The sequence below is a fragment of the Macadamia integrifolia genome, chromosome 11 (assembly GCF_013358625.1).
Source record: "Macadamia integrifolia cultivar HAES 741 chromosome 11, SCU_Mint_v3, whole genome shotgun sequence".
NCBI classification, from domain to species: domain Eukaryota; kingdom Viridiplantae; phylum Streptophyta; class Magnoliopsida; order Proteales; family Proteaceae; genus Macadamia; species Macadamia integrifolia.
The window spans coordinates 21,909,060-21,923,919 of NC_056567.1; the positions used below are offsets into that span (position 1 = coordinate 21,909,060).

A 14,860-nucleotide genomic window follows, 5' to 3' on the forward strand; every position below is an offset into this window, starting at 1 on the left:
ACTAACTTGCCGATCACCTGTGACCGTTTGGCACTGTATCGATAAATATCGAGCAACCACCTATTGATGGATCCTTATTCTTTGCTTGTGTAACGGTGGGCGGCAAAGACGATCTGCAGGGGTTGGTGAGGCGGGAGGATTCACATGCTAATTGGAGGAGGGATGGAGGGTAAAAAGGTCAAAAAGCATAGGAGGAACACTGTTTTGGTTAGTTTTGTAAAATTAAACCTAATATTGTGTATTTTTGTTAACTCAAACATAGAAAGGATAATTTTGTAAAATAAAACGCAAAAAAGGGTAATCTAGTAATTTTCCCAAAATTCTACTACTATATATACCTTCTGACCCTTTACGCTGTTACTAGTGTGGTTCAAAGCAGAGGAAACCTTAACTGGTGGAGGTTACGGTGACTTTTGTTTCCTGAGTTACATTGATTCTTATCTCCATCTGGTTTTCACATAAGCTATGCTACCACACAATTGATGGAGGTTTCATGTGTTTTTTTTTATGGAGGTTCTAGATGACATAAAATTCAAGGGAAAAGTTTCTCTGAGCTAACAGGGTAGAATGGAATTTCTTGCACATCTCCCATATCAGCACCTTATTGACCGTTGAACGAAAGAAAAAGGATCCTAGCCGTTCAATCTATCCGCCGCAGCATTTTTCTCTCAAGTGCCTGTTGCACCCTGTCTCTTCACCGCTCACCACTGGAACACCCATGGCCCTGCATCTACCTTCTCCCTTGATCTTTCAGACTTTTTCCCCTTCTGCAAGTTTGCTACATGCTCAAATTAAAAGCTTTTCCTGTCTCCAGACTCTCCACTCCATCGGCTTCATGCCTCTTGCTTCAGGAAATTCAAGGTTTTCTCTATTGTACAGCTTTTTGTTGATCCAACTTGGAGTTTTCTGATATTTGCTTTCTTCTCTGAACTTGGTTTGTAGACGATGGTAGTGTGGCTTAGCTTAAAAGTCGTTTTCATTAACTGAGAGATTTTAAGGTTTTTCCATTGTTTTTAGTCGGTGAAAGTAGATATTTTTTTCCCCAAAATTTCAGCCAATATATTTGAAGGGACAAAGTTTTTTGTCCGAGAGTGGCCATTGTGTTATAGACACAAAGGGTGCAAAATGACTGTTGTGCTCTTCTGGGTGCGCATCCCTGTGTTTGGGCGCAGGATTACTCTGGAACAGAACTCACTTGCCAATATTTCAATTATGAGAAAAAAGAAAGTCACATGCTTATGTGTATCTACATCTAGACTAGCGGTGTCAATTCTTAAATCGAATCGGTAAAATTGGCCGGATCAAATCGATAACAATACAGATCAAATCGAACAGAAGCTTTATTGGTTCGGTTCGATTTGGAGTATTGCAACCCCAAAACCAAACCAAACCGCATCGAAAACTGGATGAACCCAAAATCAAACCGAAATCGACTCAAAACCTGGACCGACACTAAAACCAAACTGGTAAGAAATCGAAACACTCCAAAATTCATTAAAAAAATCAAATTTTGCATAGTTTTGTATACATTTGTATGGAAAGTCGAATCCAAACTAGACCAAAAATCAAAACCAACCCTGTTACAAATCGATTTAAGAAACCGAAGACAAATCGAAACCAAACCGCACCAAAACCGAAACCAAACTGAAACCGGAATTTTTTTATTGGTTCGGTTTTGGTTTCAACTTTCCCATACCAAAACCGACTCAACCTGGACCAAAACCAAGCCAGACCGACCGATTGACACCCTTAATCCAGACACACATGGATGCGGTTATGTTGCCCCCTGCCCCATGTTTTGAAGATGTATTTAACCAACCTTTCATTGGTTTGTGTGCTGATACAGTTTTGCGCAAGTGGATAATATTCCCTTACACTTAAAATTATTTTAGAATTGAGTTTCCTTTCATTTATAATGAATGAGAATCTTTGACTCTTAAGCCACCACATCTGACCCTTCAATTGGATTGGAAATGATATTTTGACCTCGTGTAATAGTCGGCTAAGAGTTTAATGATGAAATTCATTCTCTTCACCCACGGTGGCTAAAATTTTTCTCTTCACTCAGACAACTTTCTAGATGGTTTAAATATCGATAATTACTAAATTGTCCTTTTACTTTCTACATAATTGGCAACTACAATTAGGGGTGCGGCTTTGGCGGGACTGGTGCCCCCGGCAATTGATGAGTTTTCAGTAGGCCAGTGCTGGAAGCTGGCCTGGCCCAATAAAATTAAGATTCAGGTCCCAAATATCTCATGAGGCCGGCCCAAATGCCTACTGATAAAAGGCAAACGACATGTGTAAAACTATAAATTTCAAAGGATCAAGTTTCTTTGCACTCATGGTGAATAGGAATCTATTCATTGCGAGAGGTTAAGAGTACAAGAGCGGTGTTTGGGATATTTTTTGGAGGTTCACAAATCCCATAAGATTAGAGGCAGTGAACCTACAAAATACATTTCACTTCCATGGAAAATATTTATATTTCTCTTGCAGCCAAATGAATGTTTTCCTTTTTACGTTTTCTAGTACCCACATGAAGGGGGTAGTTAGCCTTAGCCACCACATGTAGGCCAGAAACAGAGAAGAACCTCTAGAGGTCAAAAGGTGTGCCTCACTATTCCAGCTATGAGGTATAAAATGAAACAAGACAAAATCAAAAGAAGAAGCCAAATGAAGAATATCATTCACAACCTTGTGTTATAGCTAGAAGTGCTCACCACTGATAGCACGCCACGTAGACTCAGTGGAACGAAGCGAGATCAAGGCCAATAGGCCTTGATTCGAGGCAGATCAATTGGTTTGGGTGTGGCCAAGCTACATTTTCGATCGGTGCCCGATATCTAGGTCGGATATAGCACGACTGACCTATATTCACAGTTGGACTAGTTATCGAGCAACTAGTTTGCGCCTGCGTATGAGGGGTGGCGCGTGTGAGAGGCCAAGTCATATCCGAACTACAACTGGGGGTCCAGGTAGGACAATATTTGAGCTACGTCTGAGCGGTCTGACTACAACCACACCCATAAGCTTGACACTAACCTGCTATCGAGTGCCAACAGAGGTAGGTCGACAATCGAGCTACCGAATCAAGGTCGCTCAACACTTGATGTTTATGGGGTCTCTCGACAGAACACACTTTCTAATAAGAAGTCACATTCCTAGTCTGATACTAACCTCCTGGCAAGGATTTGATTTGTCATAACCAGGAAATGGTACTCATAAGGACTCCAAGTCCTCCCTAGAAGGAAGGAGATCTCTCGGTGCATGCGGGATACGAGGAGCTCCCATTGTGATGTCTTCTAGATTCATTATCCTAATATATATAACTCTTGCCATGATCAGACTCCTACTAGGACTAAGAGACATACCAAAATGTCACTCTCTATTGCCGCCATTCCTCGACTATAAATACACAGGTAAGTCCCCCTTATAAGGATCAACACTTTTTCATTCTTACTGGAATTACTGTTTGCAGAGAGATTTAACTTAGACATTGAAAAGTCCCACGCCTGATCAGCCCGATACTCAATCTTTTGTATTTGTTCCTTTGTGCGTGATACGAGAGTAGCCTAGGAAGATTCCTTGGTGCAACACCTTGTTTCTTAAGTGCCATGTTTGTTTGGCAAGAAATAAATAGATATTTTTTTTCTCACAAAATTTTCAAAATTGTAAGATTTTACAGTAAATTCCTTTCTATTTATTTCTGGCCCATTAAAAGGAACAGCTTGAGAGGAAAAGATTAATATATGGCTTCATTGTTTCAGACAAAGAAGTTTTCGAGGGCTATCTAATGAAGTTGATCCTCTCACTCATGTGTCAAGTTTCTTGGATCATCAAGTCTTATAAATCATTTCCCAAGTGGTCCAAGTTAGAGTGTATTTAGTAATTTAATGTCAAACCATCTATCAAATTTTCTCTCCATAGTAATTTGATTTGACCAAGTGAAAATTTAACAAGAAATTTTAGAAAACAATTAGAACGATTCCAACAAATGGAATCCAAGTTGTTAGAACACACATAGACATTGATGCTTTTAGATTATAGTTCAACAATTGACAATTAAGAAACCCAACTGTATTAGCTAGGACAACCTAGCTAGAAGATCTCTAAAGCTGCTCTAATGGCAGATAGTTTGGGAAAAAAATATTTGAATAGGTTGACATCCTACCTGGGTTGATTAAGACACTACAGCTGTATAACGTGCAATTTAGATTTGTTGAGAAATTTCCAGGCAGTAATGGGCAAAAAGTCTTGAGTGTTTCTTTTCCAGTTTGACTGATATTTTATCCCAACTACTCGAATTCCTTGCTTATCAAAACATTAGGAACGAGTTTTCCTGAGGCCATGGTGAATGGACATTAGTGCCCCATAGTTCATGAAGCGTACAATGAGAGGTGATTGGGGGGAGATAAGAGGGTCACATCCTCACTGCGTTTTCCTTCACCGCTCATCCTCATTGTGTTTCCTTGACCGAACGGTGAAGGAAAACTTTATCAAACATTATATGGTGTCTAGTAGCGGTTAGATTTGGATCTATTCCATCTAAGTTTTTACATCCCTGGTATTGAGATTTAAACCAACCACCACCACCAACAACCCACACCTCTCCCACACCTCCCACCACCAAAAAAAAAAAAGAATAGATCATTTTAAATAATTTGGAGAGGGATTTTGCACTTTTAACACAATAATCTAAATTATATTTTTCACGAAAAATATTTAAACCCGGAATTCGTTTGGTCTGGGAGTGAGACACTAAGGAATTCAAACTTGTATTTGTTTTTCTTTTCATTTGGATATTCATGGATGCTCTTTTCTTTTAGTTAATCAATTATTAGCTTACCTTTAGGCTTTAGTTATCCCCCTCAAAAATAATAATAATAATAATAATAATAATAATAATAACAGGAGAGAGAGAGAGAGAGAGAGAGTAGAAGGAATTGGGTAGGTGTGAGGGACTAAGATACTAGAACATATGTTTATATTGCATTAATCATTCAAGTTGTTGGTTTTAGCTATTTTGTCTTAAGAAGATGGTTGAAAGTATGGGGGAAGAGAAATAATAAAGATGGAAATCAGAAAAGGATTTTTCACCATAATGAAAAAAAAAAAAAGAATAAAATGAAAATAAAGTTTTGGAAAGTGATATGCATTATATATTTTAATTTCTAAATTCATCTTTAACTTACTTTTGTCAAACATCTATTTCTTTTATAAATTCTTAAATGGTGCCAACTTGCTGTTACATATTTCACAAGTGAATGGAGATATTATTAATAGTGCATGTATCATGATGCACATACTATCTCAACTGAAATATTACATATAAAAAAAAAATGTAATAATAGAAATATAAAGACACATAAATAGATAAATTGTCAATTTCATATAAATAACTTTTGAGTAAATAATGAGAAAAATAGTCTATTCATAAGGTTATTAATTACCATATATTTATTATTGGGGGAGTCTAAATTTGTGCTATCACTTAATTATGAGATTATTAAGCTTCTGCAAGGAAAAAAAGAAAAAAGAATTTTTCTAAGGATATGTATTATATGTATTTTTATAGAGTTAACATTTTTTGTTTAATTACTAATGTGGATGTGGTCATTCCAAGCATTGGAAGATATGGAACCTGGAGGTAGTCATATGTCAAATTTAGCATCCCAACTCAATTGTATCTCAATTTTTTTTTTTTTTTTTGGGTGGGGAGGGGTGGGGCTCCACATCCTCTGCAGCCACTGCACCGATGCAGTGAGTATTTAGTAACTAAGAGTCCTTTGGAGTGTGTGCTCGGATGTTCCCAGCCATTGGATACTCACTACACCGTTGCAACGGCTGCAAATGATTGGACTCGAGGGGGATGCGGGTGAAAATTAAAACTTAGGTTAATATCAATAAAAATATTAATACTAATCAACCACAACAACAAAAAACAATAAACTCGGCTCAATTTGATGGGATTGACTATATAGATCTATACAAAACACAATAGAAATAAAAGGAAAAGTGGGGACAACCAGAGAATAAGGGAGGAGAAGGCAAAAGATACCAATACTAACCCCATATGATAAATTCCCATCCACATACATAAGTTCTCAAAGTAACCGTCATGGATTACTAGTACGCCATTTTTTTTGTTTTTTTAATTAGGATGCAATTTTTTAATAATTGATTTAATCTAGAAGATAACTAATTGTTTTATTAAAATATAATACAAAAGCTTCAAAAATTGCATCTCAATCCATAATATAACTTCTGATTATTAAAGATGCCAATCCCATCATGTGATTGAATTCTTTCTTACAAGAAACTATGCCTAAATTTGTATAATTATAGAATAAGACAAGCAACAAAAAAATATAAAATTAAATTTATGAATAATTGTTTGTCTTTATCTTCTTATTGAAACCAACTATGCTCTGTTGATGATAGTATAACTTGAACCTACCGTAGCTGTGTGTGTGTGTGTGTGTGAGAGAGAGAGAGAGAGAGAAATTAATGTAAAAAACACTCCACTGCTACTCGTAATGGTAATAAAATCACCATTTCTAGGGGTATCAATTCCAGGCTTGCATCAACAGATCCGATCAAATGCGATTGGGAAAACACAAAACCAGTTCAGATTATTTTTTAAACATATCGGGCTCAAGCTTGGATCATAATTTGTCGTCCCTAGTGCGGAAGCCTTGCCCGATGGTCATTCGACTGAGACCAACCGATTAAGCGTCTTAACATGTTTAAAGCCTGTTTTATTGCACTTGACATGTTTAAAACCCGTTAAGAGATAAATGGTTCCATAGCCCATTTAGTCAGATTATTGATATCTTAATTAAAGCTTGAAAACCGATTAACAGTTTTATAAAAGTGTTCATGCCTGCCATTTGCAGCCCCAACTACTTATACTGGTAATTTGGACTGAACCTGAGCAGTTGACACCCTTAACAATCGCTACAATTTTGGTGTGAATGGAAAGTGCATGGTGGAGACGTCAAAGGGGGAGACTCTTTTCCCTTGTGCTCACCCTTTTCGACAACTCTTATGTCATCGATGGCACCACCACCACCACTACTCTCCTCTCCCTGGGATTTGACACTATGTTTGAAGATAAAGCAATAAGCAAGATCATGAAGAGGATACACAAGCCGAGCAACAATGGGGGAAAATGATCGATCAATAGGCCATCTGGGAGAATCAGCCGATTCTGAACGACTCCACTTGATTTGAATCGAAATTGGATTGAAATCAACATCAGTACCGATTCAAGATTCTTTAAAGTTTTTTCTTTAGCCAAAACTAAAACTTTCAAAAAATTCTACAAAAAAAGTAAATAAATAAAAGAAGAATACTAAAATAAAAAGATAGAAGAAGAGAGCAAAGGCGAATTAAAAATTGATGACCCTTTGGGTGGTTCAATTGGCAAGGATCAATACTTCACAATTAAGGGAATTCATTTGCCTCTCTCATACCCTGCACTAACGAGAACCTCGTGCATTAGGTTGCTCTTTTTATTAATTCATTTCCCCTCAGATTTACCTATAAAAAAAATGATAAACCAAACAAATTATCCAAATCGAACCGAATCACATTGGTTTTCTCGGGTCAAGAGAAACATGGTGGGTCTATTGGGTGATCAGTTACCACTTACCACTGCAAGCAATCAAGGGCCAAGGGCTCAAACCCTAACAAACCCTCCTATCTGAGTGAATGTTCTGTAGCTCAATTTCAAGAAGAGTCATTGCATTTTTTCAAATTTACCCGACAATATCGAACCGGGCGTAACCGTCACCCGGGAACTTCGCCCGAATCACCCAATTAGCCGGCGGCCAGATTCAGTATTGATAAAAAGGTAGTAAAACCAGATGGACTCTTTGTACTGTTGGCCGCTGACCTTCATTTCTACCTTTCACCCAACAAAAAACCATGGCTACATCCGTCATCCACCACTGCCATAGAGAGAGAAACACTAGAGAGAGAAAGAGAGAGAGATGAACCCCAGAGACCAAGAACACTTGTTTATTTTTTAATTAATTTATTTGATCACTTTTTTTCTTTTAATTCTTCTAAATTTCTGCTCCATGGTTCAGCTAATAACTCGTCGAGGTGTTCGTTGAGGTTTAGTTGTTTTGGTTCAATCGTTCGTTGAGCTCTCCCTGTCCGTACCTCTTGGGTCTGTTGGTTGATACTTCCTATGGTTGACTCCACTTGAAGCAACCGCTTTCTTCTTCAATTCCTCTCTCTTTCATGGGTTTCATTGGGTTCTCTTTGATTTTTCATGGAGATCAACTAATTAAGCGTATATGTTTGGCGGAAATATGGGTTTGAATTTCTTCTTCTTCTTGGAAGGTGGTTCTGATATGATCAGGAGAGGAAATTCAGATTATATGCAGCTCAAGAGAGAGAGAAGGGTTTCTTTGTACGATGCCTTATTGGGGCTCTGGGTTGCTTTCGCTTTGTTTATGCCGGTCAATGCGCTGAGACCTCTTAGAGAGAAGTCCCATTCCTGGGGTGATGAGGTTGGCTCCTCAGTCTTATCCTTCTCTTTGCTTAATTTGGGAATGTTTTGTTTCTTGTGCATACTTTTTCTTTCAATTCAGAAATGAAGATGCCTGCTTCATACGTATTGGAATTCCAATTCTGGAAATCCACTAAGATAAATGTCATTTTGTATTCTTGAATTCTGAAAGTGTTATCTTGGTGTATTGGGTATGTAAGGTGTTGGTCCTTAGCAATGATGTTATCTTTTCCCCCTAATGTGGACCTAGAGTCTTGTTACAGTGGGACTACCATGATTGGTTAAAAAAAAAAAGCTATACTTATTGTATAAGATATGGAGCAATTTGTTTTACATTTGTTTGTTTCTCTTATGAGGAAGTAAGTGGATGATAGTTGTTTGCTTTGATTAGTCATAGAGAGTTATCTGGTTTACTGGTCCATTTGGAAAGTTTAGGATGAGAACGGTGGAGGACACATACTCTAGGAGGAAAGAGAGATTTTAAAGGAAGCTGTGAAATAAATGGTAGATAATTTCATGAATTTTGTCTTGTAAGTGTTAAGATTGTGATGTTAGCTATTATTGGGGAGTGGGTCTATAAGTGGAAAGTTACACATCAGTAGTATTTGACCCTTCTGAAATCTGTCTTACAAAGTTAAACAGTATAATGTACTGGCCTGTTGCCAAAGGTTTTACTGACTAATGATCTTCATTACATTTTGTGGTATTGGAGCTGAAACTTATAATATATAAGACTATAAGAGACAATGAACCAATAGCATGTGTTGTCTGAAAGGGATTTCTTTCACCTACAGAAAGTTTAGCATTAGGCTTGTTCTGAATATTAAAAGGATTTGCATCTTGTAGCTATTTTTGACAGATTAGCTTAGATTGCAGACACCTAAAGGAGTCTAAAGGCATTTACAGACAGGTGAAAGTATTGAAACAGAATATGATGTTTCAGTCTGTCTCTGAACTTGTCATTGACTGTCAACATGGTTTACACAGTCACCTCCAGCTACAGTTTAATTTTTTTTTTCTTGTTCTGGAATTGATCCCGGTGGGATTTTAAGGCCTTAACGTCTGTGTTCAGGACAAGTGGGATGAGATTCTTTTCAATGGGGACGATTTATAAACCTGCGGCTCTTTTTTTCCATCTCTTATAAAATAGTATCTCATCAAAAGAAGAAAGAACTTTCGAGTATACAAGTAGTTCAGGAACAGAAGAATAGATTTGAGAATGTCTAGTCTCCACTTTCCTGTACCTTTGGCCCTCAATTATATACTAAAAGAAAATCCGTTTCTGAACTTCAAAAAGGAAAAAATGGTAGAGACATTCCTTCATCTTGATGATTTCCTTGTTAAGCCTATTTGGTTGATTTTTTGTTGTTCTGAATAGCTTTCTCTATTTTATCTGAGGGGAATAGTTTTTCCACCTTATTTAATGAATTTATCTTATCCAAGGGTGGGTTTTCTGCATTAATAGGTATATCTTCCATGCGTTCTTTAATGAACTTACCCTATTAAAAGGGGGTGGATAGTATGAGTAATTAAATTGGCAATTCTTCTTTTGAAAACATGCCACAGTAGTGGCAGATTACTGAGCTTCTCTCTCAGATCGGGGCTGAAGACCCTGAAGTCCTGGACCTTCTCTGATGTTTTCAGATCCCATACCACAAATCAGGACCTTCTGATCTTTGACCAAACAAGGTGTTCCTGAACAAAGGATTCTTTTGGTTCATGCAATGTGAAATGCATGCACTTTAATCAGACCTCTCACTACATGGTAGCTCATTCTTCTGGCTTTGTAGTGTCATGGTTTGGCAGCTAATCCTTACTCTCTATATTTTTTGTACTTATCACAGTGTTGTGGGTTACTGGGACTTTTGTTTTCATGGGCTACAGGCCCTGCCCTTTTTATCATGCTCTGTCCAGGTTTGGATTGTACAAATTATCGCAAGTAGGAGCTGTATGGAAATGATCATATTTACTTTTGTTTCTAAAGCAAAAACAAAAAGACTTCTTTATGCTATGAACTCTATTTATCTTTTCCCTGGGGTGATATAGAGGGTGTGGTGATGGAGGGCAGGTGCCTGAAAGGATTTATTGACCAGCTCCATGATCTTTCCTAGCCCCTGTGTGGAATGCAAAATGGCTTAGAGGATGTAATGAATGGTGAGAAGATTATGTATCAAAGCATTGTTGGTGTATGATGTCTTGTATTCCGTCGCAGTTTAATCCAAGGAGTACTGGTGCAGCACCTAGATAGGCAGGACGGCGGTCCCGCTAGCCGGTTAGCGGGCCGTGGGGGTTGCAAGGGGGGCAGGAGGCCCTTCTGCATAGCAGGGGGTGTAGGGGGGTGCAGCCCCCCGCTCGAATTTTTTTATTTGAGGGCAATGGTAGTTTAATCCGGATTAGGGTTTTTTTCGCTCTATATTTGTATCGAGGGTTTCTTTCTCTGTAATGCAAGCAATACTGAGAGGTGTGAGGACGAGCGCTGTAACCCTATTCTCCATTGATAGTGAAGCAGGATCTCATCTCACCGAGGATGTAGGCAAACTTGGCGAACCTCGTAAAATCCATGTGCATTGTTTGTTTTGTTTTTCCATTATCTTCTGCATCGTTTTAGGGTTGCGTTTCTACAAATTGGTATCAGAGCGCTAGGTTTCCGTTTTCTAGGGTTTACTATCACGATGGCAGGGAAGGGATCGAATGTCAAGTACGACATCGAGAGGTTTAATGGGAAGAACAATTTCACCCTCTGGCGTCAAAGGATGAAGGATCTTCTGATACAGCAGGGTTTGGCGAAAACGTTGTTGGGGAAGTCGAAGAAACCTGCAAAAATTACCGACGAAGATTGGGAAGAGGTGGAGGAAAAGGCGGTAAGTGCTATTCGATTAAATCTTTCTGACGATGCCCTACAATATGTTGTGGGTATTGAATCTGCACCGCAGTTATGGGCGAAACTTGAAAGTATCTACATGACGAAGTCCTTAACGAACAAGTTGTTCGTGAAGAAGAAATTGTATTATCTACAGATGGAGGAAGGTACGGATCTATTAGAGCATCTTAACATGTTCAATCAGATTGTAAGTAAACTTGCAAACCTGGAGGTTAAGATTGAGGATGAAGACAATGCGTTACTATTGCTGTCGTCGCTCCCAGAATCATATGATCATCTAGTAACGACTCTCTTGTACGGGAAGGAGACCCTTGAGATGGATGAAGTCGCAGCTGCCCTCATGTCCAATGATACAAGGAAGAAGGCCAGCAGTACGAAATCTGAAGGAGAAGGTTTTTTCGGAGGTGACAAGGAGCAGGAAAGAGGGAGATCAAATCAGAAGGGATCTGGGAAGAGTCGATCAAAATCAAAAGGGACAAAGACAAAGGTCTCTTGTTACTATTGCAAAAAGGAAGGTCATCTGAAGAGAGAGTGCTTGAAGAGGAAGACGGACTTAAAGAAGAAAGGTGTAGATAACGCATCTGAGGAAGCTAGCGTGGCTGACAGTTCAGATGGAGATGATGGAGATGTACTCTCTATATCATAAGGTAAGAATCAACCTTCTGATTCTTGGATTTTAGATTCTGGATGTTCATATCACATGTGTCCACATAAGGATTGGTTTGATACATATCAACCATATAATGGTGGGATTGTCCTAATGGGGAATGATACCGTATGCAAGACCATTGGGATAGGCACTATCAAAATCAAGATGTTTGATGGGATAGTAAGAACCTTAGCAGATGTGAGACATGTACCAGAATTAAGGAAAAACTTAATATTTTTGGGGGGCACTTGACTCAAATGGCTGCAAGTACATAGCAGAAGGTGGAGTTCCCAAAGTTATTAAGGGTGTAATGGTTGTTATGAAGGGACAACTAGTAGGAAATCTATATAGACTCATAGGGAGTACAGTTATAGGTGGAGCATCAGTGACTGCAGATGCAGTATTTGATACAGATGATACCTATCTGTGGCATATGCGGTTAGGGCATATTAGAGAAAGAGGATTGATGGAGCTTCATAAAAGGAAAATGTTGAAGGGAGTAAAAACTTGTAAACTGAACTTCTGCAAGTATTGTGTGTTCGGAAAACAGTACAAGGTTAGTTTCAAAACTGCAAAACATAAGAGTAAATGGGTGCTTGATTATGTACACAGCGATATATGGGGTCCTTCAACAACAAAATCTAAAGGTGGGGCAGAATACTTCGTGACCTTTGTTGATGATTACTCAAGGAAAGTCTGGATCTACTTCATGAAGCATAAAAGTGAGGTGTTCACTAAATTTAAGGAATGGAAGGCTGAGGTAGAAAGGAAGACAGGAAAGAAAATTAAATACTTGAGAACAGACAATGGAGGAGAGTACACATACAAGCCGTTTCTAGAATTGTGCAAAGCTGAAGGGATTACACGTCACTTCACTGTTTCAAAGACACCACAGCAAAATGGTGTAGCTGAAAGGATGAACATAACACTTCTAGAAAGAGCTCGGAGTATGAGGCTGAATGCAGGGCTGAGCAAGAGATTTTGGGCAGAAGCAGTGAATATGGCATGTTTCCTCATCAATAGGTCTCCATCAAAGATGATTGATTGTAAAATTCCTGAAGAGGTATGGACAGGAAAACCAGTAGATTATTCTATTCTAAAAATATTTGGTTGTCCAGCCTATGCGCATGTTGAGAGTGAGCAGCGTTCCAAGTTAGACTCAAAGTCTAAGCAATGTATCTTTCTTGGTTTTAAGAAAGGTGTAAAGGGATTCAAGTTGTGGGATCCAAGTTCACAGAAAGTTGTAGTTAGCAGACACGTTGTGTTTGATGAGTCTCATATAGTGAAGTCAAATTACAATTCACAAGCAGTTGATGAAAATAAAGAAGGTTCTATTGTGCAGGTGGAGTTGGGTGAATTAGAAACAAGAAGAGAGAATGAGTCATCAAGTGACTTACCAGGACAACAGGAAGCAGTAGAAGTTCCCTATACTGTGGCAAAGGGTAAAGGGAAACGTACTCACAAAGCACCTATGAGATACGGGTTTGAGGACATGGTTGCCTATGCCCTCACTGTAGGTACAGGTGATCCATCTTCCTACCATGATGCTTTGAGTGATGCACAGCATGATAAATGGATGACAGCTATGATGGAGGAAATAGAATCTCTACAGAAGAACAAGACTTGGGAGATTGTGGAAAAACCCAAGGGAAGAAAAATCATTGGGTGTAAATGGGTCTTTCGTAAGAAAGAGACAGCATCTGAGAAGGAGTGTGAAAGGTATAAGGCCAGACTTGTAGCCAAGGGCTATGCACAGAAGGAGGGGATAGACTACAATGAAATATTCTTTCCGGTGGTGAAACACACTTCGATCAGGGTATTACTTGCTTTGGTGGCCATGCATGATTTAGAGCTTGAACAATTTGATGTGAAAACTGCATTTCTTCATGGTGACTTGGAAGAACAGATTTACATGGAGCAACCTGAAGGTTTCAAGGTGCAAGGAAAGGAAGACCATGTTTGTCTGCTTAAGAGGTCGCTTTATGGCCTTAAGCAATCTCCTAGGTAGTGGTACAAATGCTTTGATTCCCACATGATGAAGATTGGCTACCCAAGAAGTGAGTATGGTAGTTGTGTTTATTATAAAGTGTCAAGTGATAATTCCATTATTTTGTTGATGCTTTATGTTGATGACATGCTCATTGCTGCAAAGAACAAACATGAGATAGTCTCTTTGAAGTCTTTGTTGAGTGCTGAATTTGAGATGAAGGATCTTCGTGCTGCTAAGACGATTCTTAGCATGGAAATCCTTAGAGATAGAAATGCAGGTAAACTTTGGGTAACTCAGAAGAGGTATATTGAAAAGGTGCTAGAGCGTTTCAATATGGAAAAGGCTAAGCCGGTTAGCATTCCGTTAGCTGGCCACTTCAAGTTATCTGAAAGGGAATGCCCTACAACACATGAGGAGGTGGAGCAGATGTCTCAAGTCCCTTATGTTAGCGCAGTTGGGAGTCTCATGTATGCTATGGTTTATAGCAAGCCGGATTTGTCTCATGCAGTCAGTGTTGTTAGCAGATATATGAGTAATCCAGGGAAAGAGCATTGGAATGCAATTAATTGGATCTTCAGATATTTGAGCAAAACTAAAGATATAGGTGTTATGTTCAGTGGCAAGGGAGGTTCTACAGAATTGGCAGGTTATGTTGATTCTGACTATGTTGGTGATTTAGACAAGAGGAGGTCTACTACAGGGTATGTGTTTACATTGGCTGGCGGACCTATATCATGGAGGGCGATGCTTCAGTCTACAATTGCATTGTCCACTACAGAGGCACAGTACATGGCAGCAGTTGAGGCTGCCAAGGAA

The 14,860-nt window shown here is 38.8% G+C and overlaps 1 protein-coding gene across 1 annotated transcript in view; it reads left to right on the top strand.

The window, feature by feature from the left end:
• Positions 1-7,899: 7,899 nt before the first annotated feature.
• LOC122092993 (transmembrane E3 ubiquitin-protein ligase FLY2-like) overlaps positions 7,900-14,860 on the top strand; it is a 28,285-nt gene continuing 21,324 nt past the window's right edge. The window contains exon 1 of the mRNA XM_042663275.1: positions 7,900-8,525. Within this exon, the coding sequence (XP_042519209.1) occupies positions 8,310-8,525 (216 nt within the window). The 5' untranslated portion in view covers positions 7,900-8,309. The remainder of the gene's footprint in view (positions 8,526-14,860) is intronic.